Consider the following 17,971-nt stretch of genomic DNA (forward strand, 5'->3'; position numbering starts at 1 on the left):
GGCAGCCCGCGCGCAAGGGGTGAGCTCCGCCGGAGTTGGGTGGGTGGGGGCGCGGTCTGCAACCCCCACTGGGCTGCGCCTGGCGACCCAGCGTCAGCCACTGACCCGGGCCAGCCAGCACTGGCCCTCGGGCAGGGTAGGGCCAAGCTGGGCTGGGCAGGCATCGATCGCCGCTCTGACAAGAGCATCGATTTCTGCGCGGAGAAATTAATAGATCTTCTCTTAGCTCCTCGGACTCGGGAGCCGCCCGCGGGCGGAGCTGGGGACACGTCGGTCCAGGGAGGCCATGCACCCGGAAAGCCCCTGGTCCCCAGCACCAGCTAGAGGACGGGTCCCAGCCCCTTCACCCCGCGGGCCTCATGCCTGGGAAAGGGGAAGGAAGAGGGGTCCTGGGGGAGGGACTCTAAAGGAACCCACGAAGGAAGCCCTCCGAGGGGAGAGTTTTCCCCACCAGGGCCCCACATATATCCCCACCAATTCCCCAAGACGACAGAGACAGAGACCGACCCACCGAGCAGCCCGAATTCAGGAAGGTGACGAGACAGAGACGGAGCCCACGGGGTGATTGCCCTTTCCACGATTTTGGTTGGAACCAAGGGACTTAACTGGGACAGAGCCTTGCGCCAAAAGCCTCCTAAGGAGGCTGCGAGGGCCTCGGAGAAGCGAAGGGCTTGGCTATTCCGGAGACGGGTCGTATAACCTCCAGGTTTCAAGCTTAGTTAGTTAGCCCGCAGGTGTCAAGGCAGAGGGTGGCAGAACTCAGAACCACCCGTTCCCCGGGGGTGGGGGCTGCTTCCTGCCGCTCGGGCTAGCCGTGCACCCCACCTGGGATAAGTCCTCAGGGGCGGGGGTGGAGGGACCCACCGCAGCTGCAGCGGGGTTGGAGGGAGCTCTGTTCCAGGGCTACCATCCCCCGGTATTTTGGCCTTATTTCCCCAACAGACCTGTCCACCCTTGAGTTGTCAGGCTAAATATTTTGGCTTGGCGGGAGAGGTGGAGAGAGCCGAGAGGTCCCAGTAAACCAATCCGTTGGGTCTGGGGCGGGGAAGCGCGAGCTGGGCGCGGCCCCTGCGTGCCGCCCTGGGAGATACCGTGGCAGCGCGGCCAGCTGGCGCTGGGGAGCCGAGCGTGCCCGGAGGGATACGGGGAGTCTCTCCCCAGAGAGTCCCGCGCGCCCCGGAACCCCCAACTGCTGTCCTCTGCCCCCGCCCTCGGGGTTGACCAGGCCTCTGGCGCTGTCTTTTGCTCAGCGCCCTGTGTGACTTTCTTCCCCTGGAAGCTTGAGTCTCCCCGTTGCCGTCTGCATCTCCGTCCTCGTCTCTCTGTCTCCGGGTGCACACTGAGTCTCTGGCTGCAGCGGCCTGTCACTGCCTGTGTCTCTGTGGCTCTCATTACTTCGTTTCTGTCTCCTGCCATCTCTATGCAGGATTCTTTGTGGTTCTGCTCTTTCCCTTCCCTTTCCCTCTGAAGCCTGCGTCTCTGTGTCCCTTAGGACTCGTCAGACCCTTCTACTCCCTGGAGCCATCTGGAGAGGAGCCAGGACTGGGCACAGACAGGACCAGAACAATGGCAGTGCCCAGTCTGTGGCCATGGGTAGCCTGCCTGCTTGCAATCCTCCTCTCCTTGGGATTTGGCCTGGACACGAGAGAGGGTGAGTCCCCAGCCCTGTCTCCTGGAGCCCCATCTCCCTCCTAGCAGACTGGGAGGCCAAACACTGAATTTCCACCCAGAACGCGTCCATTTCCCTACTGGGACATGAAGACTGGGGGTAGCTCTCAGAAGGACTTCCCACCAGGGAAAGCAGTCAGTTTCCCACATTAAGGGTGTTTTCCTCTCCGTTCCCTGGGGAATGAGAAGGACCTTGAAACAGAAGGATGGATAGATGCCCTCCGTTTCTGCTTATGAAACAGTGATCCTAGTAAAGCCCAAATGAGAACCAAGGTGGGGGGAGGGGTAGTCTTAGAGGTCATTTCTAGAACCGCTAAATGGGAAAGGGGCCCAGGATGAGAAGGAGCTGAGAACTAGGCACCATTAAGTAACTGAACCCACTGTGCAGACGGGAAACTGAAGCTCAGAGACCTGAAAGGGCAAGCTAGACTGTGTCCTGAACTCCTGCCTCTGGGTCCTGTCCTGTGTCCCCCACTTTGAGGGCCCATCCATCGGGCTAGGGGGCTGCTTTAAATTAGTCCCCAGGCTAAACACTGTGTAGTTTTGGGGGATGGGACCACGTAGACAAAGTGGCTCTCCTGGGGGTGCTGGGGACTTGGCAGGGAGAGGAAAAAATGCTGAGAGTGGAAGATTCAGAGGCGGAAGGGGTAAGAGATGTCCTTCTCCCCAAATCTCAGTCTCCCTTCCAGACTCCCTTCCAGACTCCCTTCCAGTCTCCCTTCCAGACTGAGGGAGCTCAGGAATCCAGTGCTCTGTGCCTCAGGGATCACGTGATGCCCTCAGACTGGGGCCTTCCAGGGCAGAGCAGAGTCTCCCCTTCCTGTAGAGACAGAAGGGTGACGTGAATGGGTTGGGGTACGGAGTCCCCAGAGGCACTGCCTGCAAGGCATAGCCCCACCGCCTGCACCCCTCCCCTCCTCCACTGCTGCACCAGGACAGGGCATAGCAGATGCCAGCCAGGAGCACAGTTGTCAGGACAGGAGCACGGCCCTGGGGTGTGGGGGAGGGAGGTGTTTGGTCAGGGGACCCAGATGTCTGGTTCCCAGTGCAGCTCTGCACAGGGCCATGTCTGGAGGGGAGGCAGGCAGGGGTTAACCTGTGAAGGTCGGTAGATTTGTTTTTCCAAATGACTCCCATCAGGGGAGCCCTAGAGAGGCCAGGGCATGATGGGAAGTGGCATGTGGGCTCCTGAAAGAACCCCCCATCTGCCTGCAGAGCCTGATTGGCCTTTGCCTAGAGGGACCAGAAGTGTTTTCTCTTTGTGTGTGTGCATGTGTGCCTGCAAGTGCTCAGACACACACAGTTGCTGGTAGAGCTAAGCACAGGGGCCATTAATGACGACAGGGAGAAGGTATGAAGTAAGCCCCAGCGAGCCAGCCTAGCCTGCCCACCCCCTTTAAAACATCAGGGGATGGGCCTGGGTATTTAAGATGCCTGCCGTGTTGCTTGAGGACTGGGTAGGAGTGGAGGGAGTGGACGCCGGAGACGTTAGCAGGACTCGACTAGCAAACCAAAAGATTCAGACCCGAATCTTCTAAGTGAGGACCATGGAAAGTATCCTTGGGAGAAGGGAGTGCAGGAGCCAGGTAAGCAACCTATTAGGGGAACCATTCTAGGTGACTTGGGGAAAGAAAGGAAAATGGGGCCAGGGTCCTGGGACCTGAAAAATCCAGACACACCCAGTTCCCTGAGGGAGGAATAGACTTGGGGTCCAGATGCCGTTGATTCAACTCACAACCCCCGAGTGCCCAGTGCTTCCTGCCCTGAACTGGGCACCATGGTGATTGACAAGGGCCCCAACCACAGGAGAGTCCCTCCTTAGAAATGGTGACAGAGAGAGAGAAAGCAATGTTGCGGCAATACCCCAGGTATTCTGGTGTGAGTGCTGGACTTAGTGCAGCAGAGCCTGAAGGGAACGTGATTAACTCAGGGTCAGAGGGTCAGGGAATGGGGGCTTGACCTGAGGCTTTCAGGACAAGAACTGAGGGGTTAACAGGCCAAGGAACTTTTCTAAGGTACTAGTGGGGCCCAGTTTATCGACGTCCTGGAATGTCAGGCTGAAGAATTTAAACTTGAACTTTTGGCAATGGGGAGCCATGGAATGTTCCTTCGAAAGTAAACAGATGCTGGGACCAAGGTTCTAGCTTCCTTAGGCCTGGGAGAGAAAGGGAGTGTATGAAGCTCAGACTATTGCTTCTCAGTCACAGAATTCATTCACTCATTCCTTCATCAAATATTTACTGAGCACCAATTTTGTGCCAAGCACTGTATCAGGCACCAAGGACACAGCAATGAATTACATGATGACCCCTGCCCTTCTAAAGCTTACAACAAACAAAAGAAGTAAATTGTATATTAGCCAGTGTTAAGCATTTGAAGGAAAACTAAGTAGGAAAGGGAGTAGGAGGTAATAGGGTGATCAGAGAAGTCCTCACTGAGAAAGTGACATCTGAGCAAAGACTTCAAAGAGGTGAAGAGCCATGGAGAGGGAAGAGTGTTCTAGCCAGAGGGAGCAGAAGGTGCAAAGACCCCAAGGCAGCAGCTTGGCAGGCTCGTTTGAGAAACCACAAGACAGCCGGTTCTGAAGAAAAGAGAAAAAGGGGATAAAGTGGGAGAAGTGCAGAGGCCATGTAGGCTGTGGTAAGGACTTCAGCTTTTCATCAGTGAGATGGAGGCCGCTAGGGTGCTGTGAGCGGTAGAGGAGTGTGATCCAACTTGTGTGGTGTGTTTCCACTCTGGCTGTGGAGTGGAGGATAGGAGAGAGAGGGGGAGAGGGCGGAAGTGGGGAGACCATTTAGGAAGCTATTACTGTAAAGTCTGGAGAAGACGATGGTGAAAGCGGTGAATGCGATTCTGGGTATATTTTAAAGGTGGAGCTCACAGGGTGTGGGGGTTAGAGAAGGAAAGGAATGATGGAGGCTTTCGCTTTGGAGTCTGACTGCAAGAAGGAAGTTGCAGTCAACTGAGAAGGGGACGTGAGTTTGGGAGGGAAGGTCACTTTTGCCCAGGTGGGCTCCTCTGGTGGGGATCCTGTAAGCTGCGGATGAAGCCTCTGAGGCCGAGAGAGGAGGTTCCCCCCACACCCACAGCAGAGCCTGACTCTGCCTTAATGTTCCCTCCCAGTGTGGTTCCCTCCTCCCCAGCTGCCAGAGCAGGATGGGGTGCTTGGCCCAAGCTGTGCTGATGGCTACCTGCCGCTTGTACCCACAGTGTGCCCCAGCCTGGACATCCGCTCAGATGTGGCAGAGCTGCGGCGGCTGGAGAACTGCAGCGTGGTGGAGGGCCACCTGCAGATCCTGCTCATGTTCACAGCCACCGGCGAGGACTTCCGTGGCCTCAGCTTCCCACGCCTCACCCAGGTCACCGACTACCTGCTGCTCTTCCGGGTCTATGGCCTGGAGAGCTTGCGTGACCTCTTCCCCAACCTGGCAGTCATCCGCGGTGCCCGCCTCTTCCTGGGTTATGCGCTGGTCATCTTCGAGATGCCACACATGCGGGATGTGGGGCTGCCGGCACTGGGGGCCGTTCTGCGTGGGGCTGTGCGTGTGGAGAAGAACCAGGAGCTCTGCCATCTCTCCACCATTGACTGGGGTCTGCTGCAGCCTTCACCTGGTGCCAACCACATTGTGGGCAACAAGCTGGGCGAGGAGTGTGCCGATGTGTGCCCAGGCCTGCTGGGCACCACGGGTGAGCCCTGTGCCAGGACCACCTTCAGCGGGCACACCGACTACAGGTGCTGGACCTCCAGTCACTGCCAGAAAGGTGGGCACTGGCCCAGAAGAGGGCCAGGGAGCGCAGGGAGGGCAGAGGCAGACGGCACTGGGCACCCATAAGATGGTATGTGTCAGTACTTTGCTGACACTATTTATTTTAACTGTCATTCATCCTATGTCTTTATTCCCATTTTGCAGATGAGGAAACTGAGGTTCAAAAAAAGTTAAATAACTGACGTAGCATCAGGTAGTCAAGGGGTAGGCGCAAGACAGTGTCAGGTAGTCATGGAGACAGTAAAAGAAAAGTATAAGTTGAATATGGGGGAGAAGAGTAGCGTGAATGGATACGAGGCAGCTGCACAAGACGCAGAATGAGGCAGAGGTCAAGAGCAAAGCCGACTGTCCTGGGTTCGAATCTCAGCTTTACTACTTACTGGCGATGTTCGTTTCGCCTCTCTGTGCCTCGATTTCCTCATTTGTAAAATGATCGTAGCACTGTGATGAGGAGCAAACTGTTCTGTAAAACATCACAAGAGTGCCTGGACCATGGTAACTAGTTCTGTGTCTGGTGCAAACGGCCACAGTACAGGCTGGCAGTACTGCAGTGGGGAGGTTGGGAGCTGGGCGGAAGAAGAAAGGAGGAGGAGGCAGATGAAGAACAGGACAGGAGAGGACAAATATGTGATGTGGGACCTTTTTTAGGAGGTAAGGTGCCTGGAGGGGAAGCAGAAGGAAAGGGTGGAGAAAAGGAGGAGTGGAATAAGGCGGGATGGTTGGAGGAGGAGGTGAAGGTTGTGGAGGAGGGAAAGGAACCTTGAGAGGTTGGAAGCAGATCTGGGGTCCCCAAGCTGGGGTTCCTTCCATGCAGCCCCTGGAGGTCAGCTCTCTTCACCCCAGTGCCTCAGCATCAGGGCAGAAGAGTAACCAGATCCCTGCTATATCTGCTGTGCCCCCACCCCGAAGTCTCCCTGTTGGCTGTAAACACAGCTGCTTCATGTCCTCTCTCGTGTATAGTGTCAACATGCCCTGGCTGACCCCTGCCACACGCATCGCTCCCATGGACACATCCAGCTGCCACTGTGCAAAGGAGCCAGGCTCCTGGCACCCAGCCCCACATCTGCTTGGGGCTACCTTCCACCCAGGGCAGAGACTGAAGAGGGAGGAGGGATGGGCAGAGGCCTGGATCGAATGACCAGGGGTGGCCCCTTCTCCCACACACTCCCAGGTCCACCTGGCCCTAGTCCTCACTCCTCAAGAGAAGCTGGCTGGTTCACCTTGGCCCCATGCCCAGCGATGATCTGGGCACCAGGCCTAGACAGGACAGCAGGCTGGGGAGCAGGAGCCCTGATGGACAAGGTCACTGCTTGGTCCTGAGTTCCAATACCCCTGACTAGGCACTGTGGGAGGTGGGGAGTCACAGAGAGGGGCCGTGGTCCGTATCTTCAAGAGCCCCCATCTGGGGAAGAGTTGGCAACCAGTGTCATCTGAATTGGACGGATCTGGGTGCAGACCAAGAGTATTAGCCCTCAGGGAGAGGGCGGGGCAGGACCAAGGAGGTGCAGGTAAGGTCTAACGCAGCACTCTGCCCACAGTGTGCCCCTGTCCTCGGGGGCTGGCCTGCACAGTCAGGGGCGAGTGCTGCCACGCCGAGTGCCTGGGAGGCTGCAGCCGGCCGGAAGACCCCCGTGCCTGCGTCGCCTGCCGCCACCTCTACTTCCAGGGTGCCTGCCACCGGGCCTGCCCGCCAGGCACCTACCAGCATGAGTCCTGGCGCTGTGTCACAGCGGAGCGCTGTGCCAGCCTGCGCTCTGTGCCTGGCCGTGCCTCCACTTTCGGCATCCACCAGGGTAGTTGTCTGGCCCAGTGCCCTCCAGGCTTCACCCGTAATGACAGCAGGTGAGTGTCGGGTGGGTGGGGGGCACCCTTGGAGCAGTGAGGAGGCCCACACTGGTCCAGGACTCATGCCACATCCTCTGCTTGCCCCTACTAGCATATTCTGCCACAAATGCGAGGGGCTGTGCCCCAAAGAGTGCAAAGTGGGCACCAAGACCATCGACTCTGTCCAGGCAGCACAGGATCTGGTGGGCTGCACCCACGTGGAAGGGAGCCTCATCCTCAACCTCCGTCAAGGCTGTTAGTGCCTTCCAGAGCCACACCCTTCCTCCTGGCCACACCCCTTACAATGACCCAGCTAAAGCACCACTTTCCATCATCCTGGGTCCCTGCCCTGAGGGCCCCCTTCCCTGGGCCCCCAGCCAGCTCCCCCACAATGGACCCATCACTTTCCTTGCCCCGGCTCCAGTCCTGTCTTCCCCATCCCCAGATAACCTGGAGCTGGAGCTGCAGCGAAGCCTAGGACTGGTAGAGACCATCACTGGCTTCCTCAAAATCAAGCACTCCTTTGCCCTCGTGTCCCTAGGCTTTTTCAAGAACCTCAAACTCATCCGGGGGGACACCATGGTGGATGGGTAAGGGATCAGAAATAGTTTCCTCTATCATATCTCCTCCCCAACATTCCCCAAACTGTAGTCAAGTGTGCGGGAACCAGCTCTGCTACTTACTAACTATGTGCCTCTGGGTAGGTTAACTTCTCTGGTCCTCAACTTTCTCATCTGTAAAATGGGGTTAACATAACACTACTTATTTCTTAGGGCTGTTGAGAATATTACTGAAGCTGTTATGTATAAAGCACTTAAAACAGAGCCTGAAACAAAATACACACAATTACATAAAACTGTATTTACATATCACCCTATACGGATTGCCTATAATTGTTGTCATCTGATCCTCTTAGCTGCAGAGCAAACTCCCTGGGTTTGAAACCCGTTCCTACCTCTACCAGTCGAAGCTTACCCTTAATGTAGCCAGGATTTTTCAAAATAATGTTTTAAATTATCATCCAGCCAAGTGGTTTCTCGCGTACCCCCCAGGGTGTCCCCACTCCAGCTGGAAAGGCACAGCCCCAGGCTGAGTCTCACTCCGCCCTGTGTCCCCAAAGCCAGGACAGAGCCTGGCAGAGAGCAGGTGCTCAATTAACGTGAGATGCAGGAAGGAGGAAGGTGGAAAAACTGTTGGCCCCATTTCACTGATGAGAAAAACACAGAACGTGGGTGCCTTGCTGGACGTCACACTCCTGGTCAGTGGCACAGAGTGGGTGTGTACTAATGCCCCACGTGTACCGGTGTGGGTGGGCTGCTGTGTGCCCCTCCTCCCCTGTGTGCCCCTCCTCCCCTGTGCCCCCAGTGCAGACCCTTCAGGAAGAGCCCATAAGACACACCCTTCCTCATCCTTTGCCCCCACCTGCCATGCAGAGCAAGGTCCCCTGGCCTCCCCCAGGAACTACACCTTGTACGTGCTGGATAACCAGAACCTACAGCAGCTGGGTTCCTGGGTGGCTGCAGGGCTCACCATTCCTGTGGGCAAGATATACTTCGCCTTCAACCCACGCCTCTGCTTGGAGCACATCTACCGCTTGGAGGAGGTGACTGGCACTAAGGGACGGCAAAACAAGGCTGAGATCAACCCCCGCACCAACGGAGACCGCGCTGCCTGTAAGGCCCGACACCCCAAGCCCTGGCACCTTGGCAGTGAGAGAGGGGACCCCAAGGAACACCCAGACACACACACACACACACACACACTAGAACACACCAGACACGCTCTCAAGTGGAGGGGAGGCTTGAAGGGAACGATGGGATAAGTTCTCTTCAGAGGCTACGTTAAGGGGCAGGATGCTGCGGGGTCAGGGTGGGGGCTTGGGAGTAGGAGGCTCAAGCAGGTGTTCTCAACGTGGTCAAAAGCAGGTGTTCGCCTTTTACCCCACCCAGGCCAGACTCGCACTCTGCGCTTTGTGTCCAACGTGACGGAGGCCAATCGCATCTTGCTGCGATGGGAGCGCTATGAACCGCTTGAGGCTCGCGACCTACTCAGCTTCATTGTGTACTACAAGGAGTCGTGAGTGGCGGGGGCGGGGCCAGAGAGGGGCGGGGTCAGTGGGTGGGGCGGGGGTCAGTGGGCGGGGCGGGGCGGGGCGGGGCCAGAGCGGGGTTGCGGGTCAGAGCCTGACCAGGCAAATTTGTTGACCGCACGTAGGTGAGGGCAGAACCCTGCGGGGCTGTAGAAAGCCAGAAAGCCAAGAACCCCGAGTCTCACTCCCTTGTAGGGCTCACGTCTGGCTCTCCTCTCACTTTCTTCATCCCTCCATGCCTCAGTTTTATCTCACCCAGTGATGAAGAGCGGGCAGTCAGGATTTCTGAAAGCCCAGGAGAGGCGCCCTGCTGGGAAGACTTGGATAATTAAAGCTCAATTCACTATGCTAATGTTTTGTACTGACCACATGCTCCTGCCCCAGCAGCGGTTTGGGAAGTACCCACTAATTTGGCCAGTTTTATCCACATCTTTGCCAGCATTTCATTAAAGCCTGAGGAAGGGCGGTAGCAGGGACAACCAAGAACCAACTGCTCTTTTCTTTGGAGAGAATGTACCGACCATAGCAGGATGGATAGTGGTTAGACCACAGGAAGGACTTCTCCAAAAGCATGGCTAGAATCAAAAATAGAAATCTTTAGAAGAGAGACATGGAGTGAAGAGTACTGTCACTCTTTACGGTAGATGGAAGATGGGAGCTACCTGGATCGGAATAATTTCCTGTGAATTAAAATGGAGAGATTTTAGTTGCTTGCTAGCACAGGGCCTAAGGGAACCCAGGTGGCACAATGGTAAAGAATCTGCCTGCCACACAGGAGACACAGGTTTGAACCCTGGGTCGGGAAGATCCCCCAGAATAGGAAACAGCAACCCACTCCAGTATTCTTGCCTGGAAAAGTCCATGGACAGAGGAGCCTAGTGGGCTACAGTCCACAGTCCATGGGGCCACAGAGAGTCAGAACATAACTGAGCAACTTAGTACACACACACGCACAGAGTGGGGGAGAAAAATCTACTCACAGGGCCAATCTACTCCTAGGCCTCAGTAGAAGATGAAGGACTTTAGCATGACGAACTGGACAGTTTGTTAAAAGGAGATTCCTGAGCCCCACCCCCATAGATTCTGATTCCATTAGTCTTGGGCAGGCCCTGGACTGCCCTGTAAATCTGCATTTCTAAAAAGCTCCCAGGTAATGCTGAATCTTCTGGTCCACATATTGAGGAGTGCTAACATGGACCGCAATGTAAACCCACCCCCCAAGCTCTGGCTTGTGCAGCTCACATTCTGCATGACTATACATGGCTGCCTTGGACTCAAAGGGCAGACAGTCTTAGAGGTTTTTCAGGAAACTCCCCTGGCATCTGCCTTGCAGTGTGGCTAAGGCTGTGCTCCCTTAGATATATATACTGTGGGGTGTGTGCGTGTGTGTGTATGTGTGTGCTAGTCGTTCAGTCATGTCTGACTCTTTGCAACCCCATGGACTACAGCCTGCCAGGTTTCTCTGTCCATGGAGATCTCCAAGCAAGAATACTAGAGAGGGTAGCCATTCCTTTCTCCAGGGGATCTTCCCAACCCGGGATGGAACCTAGGTCTCCCACACTGCAGGAGGATTCTTACTGTCTGAGCCACCAGGGAAGCCCTATATACTGTGGATCATGGCTCAGTTTAAGCTCTGAGCAGATCCACTCAGTGAGTGAGTCATGCCAACAGGGCACCTGCCCCAAAGGGCAGACCCACATCTGCTTCTGAATGCCCTTGCACACCCCGGGAGAAGAAGGACAGTGGCAGGCTTGGAGTGGCTCAGAGAAGAGGGGGCAGAGCTAAATGAGCCGCCCCTCAACTCCAGGGATGGCTTGTTCAGCCCATTCCAGAATGCCACAGAGTACATAGGTCCAGATGCCTGTGGGGCCCAGAGCTGGAACCTACTGGATGTGGAGCTGCCCCTTAGCCGCACCCAGGAGCCGGGGGTGACCCTAGCCCCGCTCAAGCCCTGGACACAGTATGCCGTGTTTGTACGGGCCATCACACTGACCACAGCGGAGGACAGCCCCCACCAAGGAGCCCAAAGCCCCATCGTCTACCTCCGAACCTTACCTGCAGGTAGGCTGAAGCCTTTGGAGGGGGTGGGAGCTAGATGCCTGGACCCTACTGAGAATGGAAGAACACCAGAAATAGAGAAGCTGGGTCACTGAACACCTGGCCTACAGAGGCTGGGAGGCCGGACCTCAGAAAGAAGGGCCCATTACCAGACAGTATTTAAAAGGGGGATCTGCAGTCCCTCAGGTGTACCCTCCTCCCACCCTCAGCGCCCACAGTGCCCCAGGATGTCATCTCCACGTCCAATTCCTCCTCCCACCTGCTGGTGCGCTGGAAGCCACCGACCCAGCGCAACGGAAACATCACCTACTACCTGGTGCTGTGGCAACGTCTGGCAGAGGACAGCGACCTCTACCTCAATGACTACTGCCACCGCGGTGCGCAGGGAGGAGGCGCGGGCCGGAGGGGTTGGGGTCTCGGGCTGCGGGCGCGGCCAGGCTAACTACTTCCTTGCCCGCCGCCCCTCCAGGCTTGCGGCTGCCCACCAGCAACAACGACCCCCGCTTCGACGGAGAAGACGGGGAACTCGAGGCCGACAGGGAGCCTGGCTGCTGCCCTTGCCAGCACCCACCTCCTGGGCAGGTCCTACCACCGCTGGAGGCACAGGAGGCGTCGTTCCAGAAGAAGTTTGAAAACTTTCTACACAACGCCATCACCATTCCCAAGTGCGTCTCGGCGCGAGAAAGCCAGGCGGGAGTGCAGGGAGCTGATGGGCGGGGTTTGTGAGGGGAGGGGGGGGTGGGGAGGGGTTGTGGGCGGGGCCTGAGATTGTGGGTGGGTTAGGAGGCGGTGCGCCCCTGCAGAGAGCACTGGGGCGCGTTCCAGATGAGCCTGGCAGGGTCGTCTCTGGTCTTCCCAGATCCCCTTGGAAGGTGACATCCATCAATAAGAGCCCTCAAAGGTGAGCGGGGACGGAGCAGGGGCCGAGAAGAGCGGTTCCCGAGGCGGGGCCATGGCTCTGACTTGCGCCCTCTCTAGGGACTCAGGGAGGAGCCGACGGGCAGCCGAGGCCCTCAGGCTTGGGGGAAACAGCTCGGATTTCAAGATCCAAGAGGACAAAGTGCCCCGGGAGCGAGCGGTGCTGAGTGGCCTGCGCCACTTCACAGAGTACCGGATCGACATCCATGCCTGCAACCACGCGGCGCACACCGTGGGCTGCAGCGCGGCCACCTTCGTCTTTGCGCGCACCATGCCCCACAGTAGGTGACCCTCCCCCAGCTCTACCCTGCCCACACACCGACCCCAAGGACCCTATCTAATTAGTGCTCTAACTAGCCAGTTTGACAACCTCCCACCTCCCTGCCCCCTCCAACCTCAGGGCCTCTCCTTGCTCACTCCTGCCAGTCCCCATAATCCCAGAGTTTCCTTGAACCTCCCAGTTTAGCCCCCTTGCGTTTGAACATGAAGGTGAGAAGAATAATTGTAGTCGAGTTGCCTGATGGCCTCTCCTGCAGGAGAGGCTGATGGTATCCCAGGAAAAGTGGCCTGGGAGGCAGCCAGCAAGAGCAGTGTTCTCCTGCGCTGGCTTGAGCCACCGGACCCCAACGGACTCATTCTGAAGTACGAAATCAAGTACCGCCGCCTGGGAGAGGTAGGCACCCCTGGAGACACCTAACCTAGCCCCGGCCTGCCCCTCCATCCTCTTCCCAGCCAGCTATTCTGTGCTGCCCTCAGGAGGCCACAGTGCTGTGTGTGTCCCGCCTGCGATATGCCAAATTTGGGGGTGTCCACCTGGCCCTGCTGCCTCCTGGAAACTACTCTGCCAGAGTTCGGGCAACCTCACTGGCTGGCAACGGCTCCTGGACAGACAGTGTCGCTTTCTACATCCCTGGCCCGGGTATGCAGGCCTCTGACTCAGACCTGTATTCCCAAACAGCCCCACCTGGGCCCCCACCCACATCTCCCATTGTGGAAACCGCAGGCCCCTCCACCTTCCACCCCATCCGCCCCACATCCTCATCTCCCACTGTGTCCTTGACCCCCTGACTTCGCCATCTTTTTACAATTATTATTGTTTTTTCTTTTTTTCTGACTTCTCCATCTTTGACCCTCTGCTGTCTTCTGGCCACCAGAGGAGGAAGACTCTGGGGGGCTGCACGTCCTTCTCACCGTCACCCCTGCGGGGCTCATGCTGCTCATCATTCTTGCTGTCCTTGGTTTCTTCTACAGCAAGAAGAGGTGATGACGAGTCCCACTGATTCCTAACACCCTTCTTCTCTGAGCCCTCATCATAACATCAGTGCAATCAGATGGTAATAGATGAGACAGCAAAAAGGACTTCCTTAGAAACAGTAACTCTTCCCCTGGGGCACTGACTTACCTGGAGAAAAGAGACATGCTTTTTAGTTAGGGTGACCAACTTGTCCATGTTTGCCAGGGACTTTCCTGATTTTAGTAGTAACAGTCCTATATTCTGGGAAACCCCTCAGTCTGGGCATCCTGGGACTGTTGGTCACCACACTCTCAGACGGGCAGCTGAGGCCCTCCTGAGAGCTAATGAAACTGGTCCGATCATAGCAGAGAAAGAAGCAGGAAATCTCAGGATGTGTCCTGGGCTTCTTGATGTCAGATCCCTCTAGAGCTGAATATGACAGGGAACTGAGGACAGGACTTTGATTAGCTGGTTCTGAGGACTAGCTGAGGAAACCAGAGCCTCGCTACTTTTGTCCTCCCTATTCCCAGCCTGTCAGACCCCAGATCCCAGGACTAGGACCAAGACTAGCTTGGGAAGTCCTTGGGGTTCCCTAGGGGTCACCCTGACCAGAGCTAAGATAGGATCAGTAACTTCCTTCCTCCTTGGAATACCCTTCTTCCTTGTCCTCTGACATGGCTCCTTCCTTCCCGAGGACCCTTCCAGGCTGACCCCCCCTCACCTCCCATTGCAGAAACAGCACCCTGTATGCCTCTGTGAATCCGGAATACTTCAGCGCCTCTCACAGTAGGTCTGGGGGTGGCTGGACAGGTGGTGTGGGGAAGGGAGACTGGAGGGGAGAAGAGACAGACTTCCAGGCCATCTTGGAGAAGGCAGCCTTGGGACCTGAGCCCTTCAAGAAGGAAGAGGGTGGGTGGAGGTGTGGCAGAGAGCAGTGTCCTTGCCTGTGACCCCCCACTTCCTCTCAGTGTACATCCCCGATGAGTGGGAGGTGCCTCGGGAGCAGATCTCCATAATCCGAGAACTGGGCCAGGGCTCTTTCGGGATGGTATACGAGGGGCTGGCACAAGGACTGGAGGTTGGAGAGGAGCCCACGCCGGTGGCCCTGAAGACCGTGAATGAGCTGGCCAGCCCACGAGAACGCATTGAGTTCCTCAAGGAAGCCTCTGTCATGAAGGCATTCAAGTGTCACCATGTGGTAAGGAAGGGTCAAGTCCAATATCAAGGTCAGAATTAGGATGAAGGTCATGTGGTTAGAGGGGAAAGATCAGAGATGACGTCAAGGCACCATCAAGTCCAGGACTGGGACTGTGGTTAGGATCCTAACTGGATTAAAAGTCATGGTAGGGCTATAACAGGATCATGGCTAGGGCTGAGATCAGTCATGGTTGAAGGTCAAATCTGAGTGTTCAGAGCATTATTAGGAGGGTGATTGGAATCAAGGTCAGAATTGAGCCAATCATGAAGACTGAGATGATAGATACAATTAAGGTCATGGATTACGGAGACTTCCCTAGTGGTCCGGTGGCTGAGATTCCATGCTCTCAATGCAGGGGGCCTAGGTTCGATCCCTAGTCAGGTAACTAGATCCCAGATGCCACAACTAAAGATCCTGTGTGCCATCAACTTAAAAAAAAAAAAAATCCCATGTGCCACAACTAAGACCCAGCGGCAACCAAATAAATATATTTTATTTTTAAAAGGTCATGGGTTGGGGTCAAGGTCATTGTTAGGTCAAGATGAGGGTTATGGTCATGGCTAGGGTTAGGAGGGTTGTTGTCTGAGTCAGGTTGTGGTCACAGCAGAACAAGGTTTTGGCCAAGTGGGTCAAAGGGAGCTGAGTAGACCCGCAACGAGGCTCTCTTTCCATGCCAGGTACGTCTCCTGGGCGTGGTGTCTCAGGGCCAGCCAACTCTGGTCATCATGGAGTTAATGACCCGAGGGGATCTCAAGAGCCATCTTCGATCTCTGCGGCCTGAGGCAGAGGTGGGGACCAGGAAGCTTCTGGGTGGAGGAGCTGGGGAATTAGAAAGGACTTGGGCAGTTGAAGGCATAATCCTTATGCAGGAGTCCAGCCTCAAGTTCCTGCTTCAACAGCCCGTCTCTTGGTTCTAGAACAATCCTGGGCTCCCACGGCCAGCACTGGGAGATATGATCCAGATGGCTGGTGAGATTGCAGATGGCATGGCCTACCTTGCTGCCAACAAGTTTGTGCATCGAGACCTAGCGGCCCGGAACTGCATGGTGTCCCAGGACTTCACTGTCAAGATTGGGGGTACAGAGGGGACCAGGCAGGTGGGGCAGCCTGGGTAGAGAGACTCCCCCAGCAAGGCAGGAGAAGACCCAGGCCTGTCCCTGATCGCCCCCTGACCTGGATCTCCGTCTCCCCATCTGAGGACAGCAGAATTTGGATGGGATGATCTCTGAGGTCCTTGGAGCCCTTACAGTCCAGGATTCCTGGAGACTGTGGAGGTGGAGGGGGTTGGGAGAGGTACTCCTGGGGCAGGAGCTGGTGACTGGCTCTGCTGCCCCACACCCTGTCCACCCTCCCTTTCCAGACTTCGGAATGACTCGAGACGTGTATGAGACAGACTACTACCGCAAGGGCGGGAAGGGGCTGCTGCCCGTGCGCTGGATGGCCCCTGAGTCCCTCAAAGACGGGATCTTCACCACCCACTCTGACGTCTGGTGGGGCCTGGCTGGAGCGGGGGCTCAGGGGTGTGGAGGCAGGGTCTGGCATGCACTCCCTAGGGCGTGCTGAGCTGCATGAAGCATGCGGGGCTCAGGCCCTCCTCCCTGTCCTCCCAGGTCCTTCGGCGTGGTGCTCTGGGAGATCGTGACCCTGGCTGAACAACCCTACCAGGGCCTATCCAATGAGCAGGTGCTCAAGTTCGTCGTGGACGGTGGAGTCCTGGAAGAGCTGGAGAGCTGTCCGGTTCAGCTGTGAGTCACCCCAGCCTGGCCCTGCCTCAGCCCTGCCCTCTGCCAACATCTGCCCCACCCCTGGGAGTCTCTGAGGCTTCTACTTACACTGATCCCCAGCTCTGAGCCCTCCAACTTGAAATCCCCACTGCAACCCCCATTTACTCCCCTGTGACCCAAGCTCAGTTGGTGAAGAATCCGTCTGCAGTGCAGGAGACCTAGGTTACATCCCTGGATTGGGAAGATCCCCTGAAGGAGGGCATGGCAACCCACTCCAGTATTCTTGCCTGGAGAATCCCATGGACAGAGGACCCTGGTAGGCTACAGTTCATAGGGTCACAAAGAGTCGGACATGACTGAACAACCAAGCACAGCACAGACCTGAGCAGACATACTCCCCCCATGACCCCCTCCATGTCCCCCTCCATCACACTCATTGACCCTCTCAGTGCAGGAGGCAGGAGGCGTGCACCTCTCTGACACTGCCCCCTACCTCCACCAGGCAGGAGCTGATGCAGCGCTGCTGGCAGCAGAACCCGCGCCTGCGCCCCACCTTTACCCACATCCTGGACAGCATACAGGAGGAGCTGAGGCCCTCCTTCCGCCTCCTCTCCTTCTATCACAGCCCAGAATGCCGGGGAGCCCGGGCCTCCCTGCTGCCCACAGATGCAGAGCCTGACTCCCCCCGAACCCCAAAAGAGGCCTCCTCAGACTTCAGCCCCCAGAATGGGGGTCCAGGACATTGAGGGGCACCCCATTCCCTGGCTGATTGGCCTCCCACAGACAGAGAGGAAGGGACCTCCCACGGACAGAGAGGAAGGGACCTGAGCTTTGCAGCCATGAGAGGCTGAGACGTTCACACCCCAGCCCCATGCTGAGACAGCCGAAGGAGACAGAGCAGAGCGGGACAGGCTGGGGGGTGACAGGGAGACCACAGCTGAGTCGTGGCAGGAAAGATTTTCTCAGGAATCTGAGTTCTCCATGAGAAAGTAAACAAGGCCACAGCAGGAGTGGAGATTAGACGGTGGACAAGACGCTCTGAGTGAGAGAGCCTACTCAGGCTAGAAAGAGAGGCCGATCTGCTCTGAAGGCAGGGTCTGGGGACCCCACCGGCGGTTTTGGAGCTCCTGTGGACATCCGGGGCCATCAACACGCTAGAAACCACATGAGCCACCAGACTTGGGCCTGGAAGCCTCTCTGCCCGAGTTTGGGATGCTGGGGCTGAGCGTCCAGATGGCTGCTCTTGGTACCGCTGTGTCTCACCGCCTCCCCTGCCCCACGCCATAGCGCGTGTGGGGAGAACGCAGGGACCTTGCTGAGTGGCTCCCCAGCCTGGCCTCGGGGCCTGCCTCTCCCCTTCCTCTCCTTTGCCTCACCCAGGGACCCCAAGCTTGGTGCTCCCCCTTCCTCTTCTCCAGGGCCTTCCCTCGGTGCAGATGCACCCCTTCTCCCAGGCCCTTCCCCTCCACCCCCCTCCTGCCCTGGGATTAT

The 17,971-nt window shown here is 56.9% G+C and overlaps 1 protein-coding gene across 2 annotated transcripts; it reads left to right on the forward strand.

Annotated features, from left to right (window-relative positions):
* The first annotated feature begins 910 nt into the window (after window positions 1-910).
* Window positions 911-17,226, forward strand: INSRR (insulin receptor related receptor). Of its 2 annotated transcripts, none has more exons than XM_024989811.2 (22): window positions 911-1,651; window positions 4,879-5,430; window positions 6,974-7,277; window positions 7,372-7,514; window positions 7,705-7,849; window positions 8,718-8,932; window positions 9,209-9,335; window positions 11,171-11,409; window positions 11,616-11,783; window positions 11,876-12,071; window positions 12,266-12,307; window positions 12,385-12,605; window positions 12,861-12,997; window positions 13,081-13,243; window positions 13,479-13,584; window positions 14,292-14,344; window positions 14,527-14,756; window positions 15,434-15,544; window positions 15,674-15,833; window positions 16,117-16,246; window positions 16,367-16,501; window positions 16,987-17,074. In XM_024989811.2, exons 1-22 carry the CDS (start codon window positions 1,567-1,569, stop codon window positions 16,991-16,993), a joined length of 3,669 nt encoding a protein of 1,222 aa, XP_024845579.1. In that variant the 5' UTR covers window positions 911-1,566; the 3' UTR covers window positions 16,994-17,074. The 2 variants fall into 2 exon arrangements, with proteins under 2 accessions (XP_024845579.1, NP_001178164.1); NM_001191235.1 differs by having other exon boundaries at window positions 1,567-1,651; window positions 16,983-17,226.
* The last annotated feature ends 745 nt before the right edge of the window (window positions 17,227-17,971 follow it).

Source organism: Bos taurus, chromosome 3 (genome assembly GCF_002263795.3).
Source record: "Bos taurus isolate L1 Dominette 01449 registration number 42190680 breed Hereford chromosome 3, ARS-UCD2.0, whole genome shotgun sequence".
Taxonomy (NCBI): domain Eukaryota; kingdom Metazoa; phylum Chordata; class Mammalia; order Artiodactyla; family Bovidae; genus Bos; species Bos taurus.

Coding starts and splice junctions, on each gene's coding strand:
- INSRR (NM_001191235.1), top strand. CDS start 1,567: ATGGCAGTGCCCAGTCTGTGGCCATGGGTAGCCTGCCTGCTTGCAATC. Junction 7,850..8,717: donor GGGGACACCATGGTGGATGG/GTAAGGGATCAG, acceptor GGCCTCCCCCAG/GAACTACACCTTGTACGTGC. Junction 12,998..13,080: donor AGTACCGCCGCCTGGGAGAG/GTAGGCACCCCT, acceptor TGCTGCCCTCAG/GAGGCCACAGTGCTGTGTGT.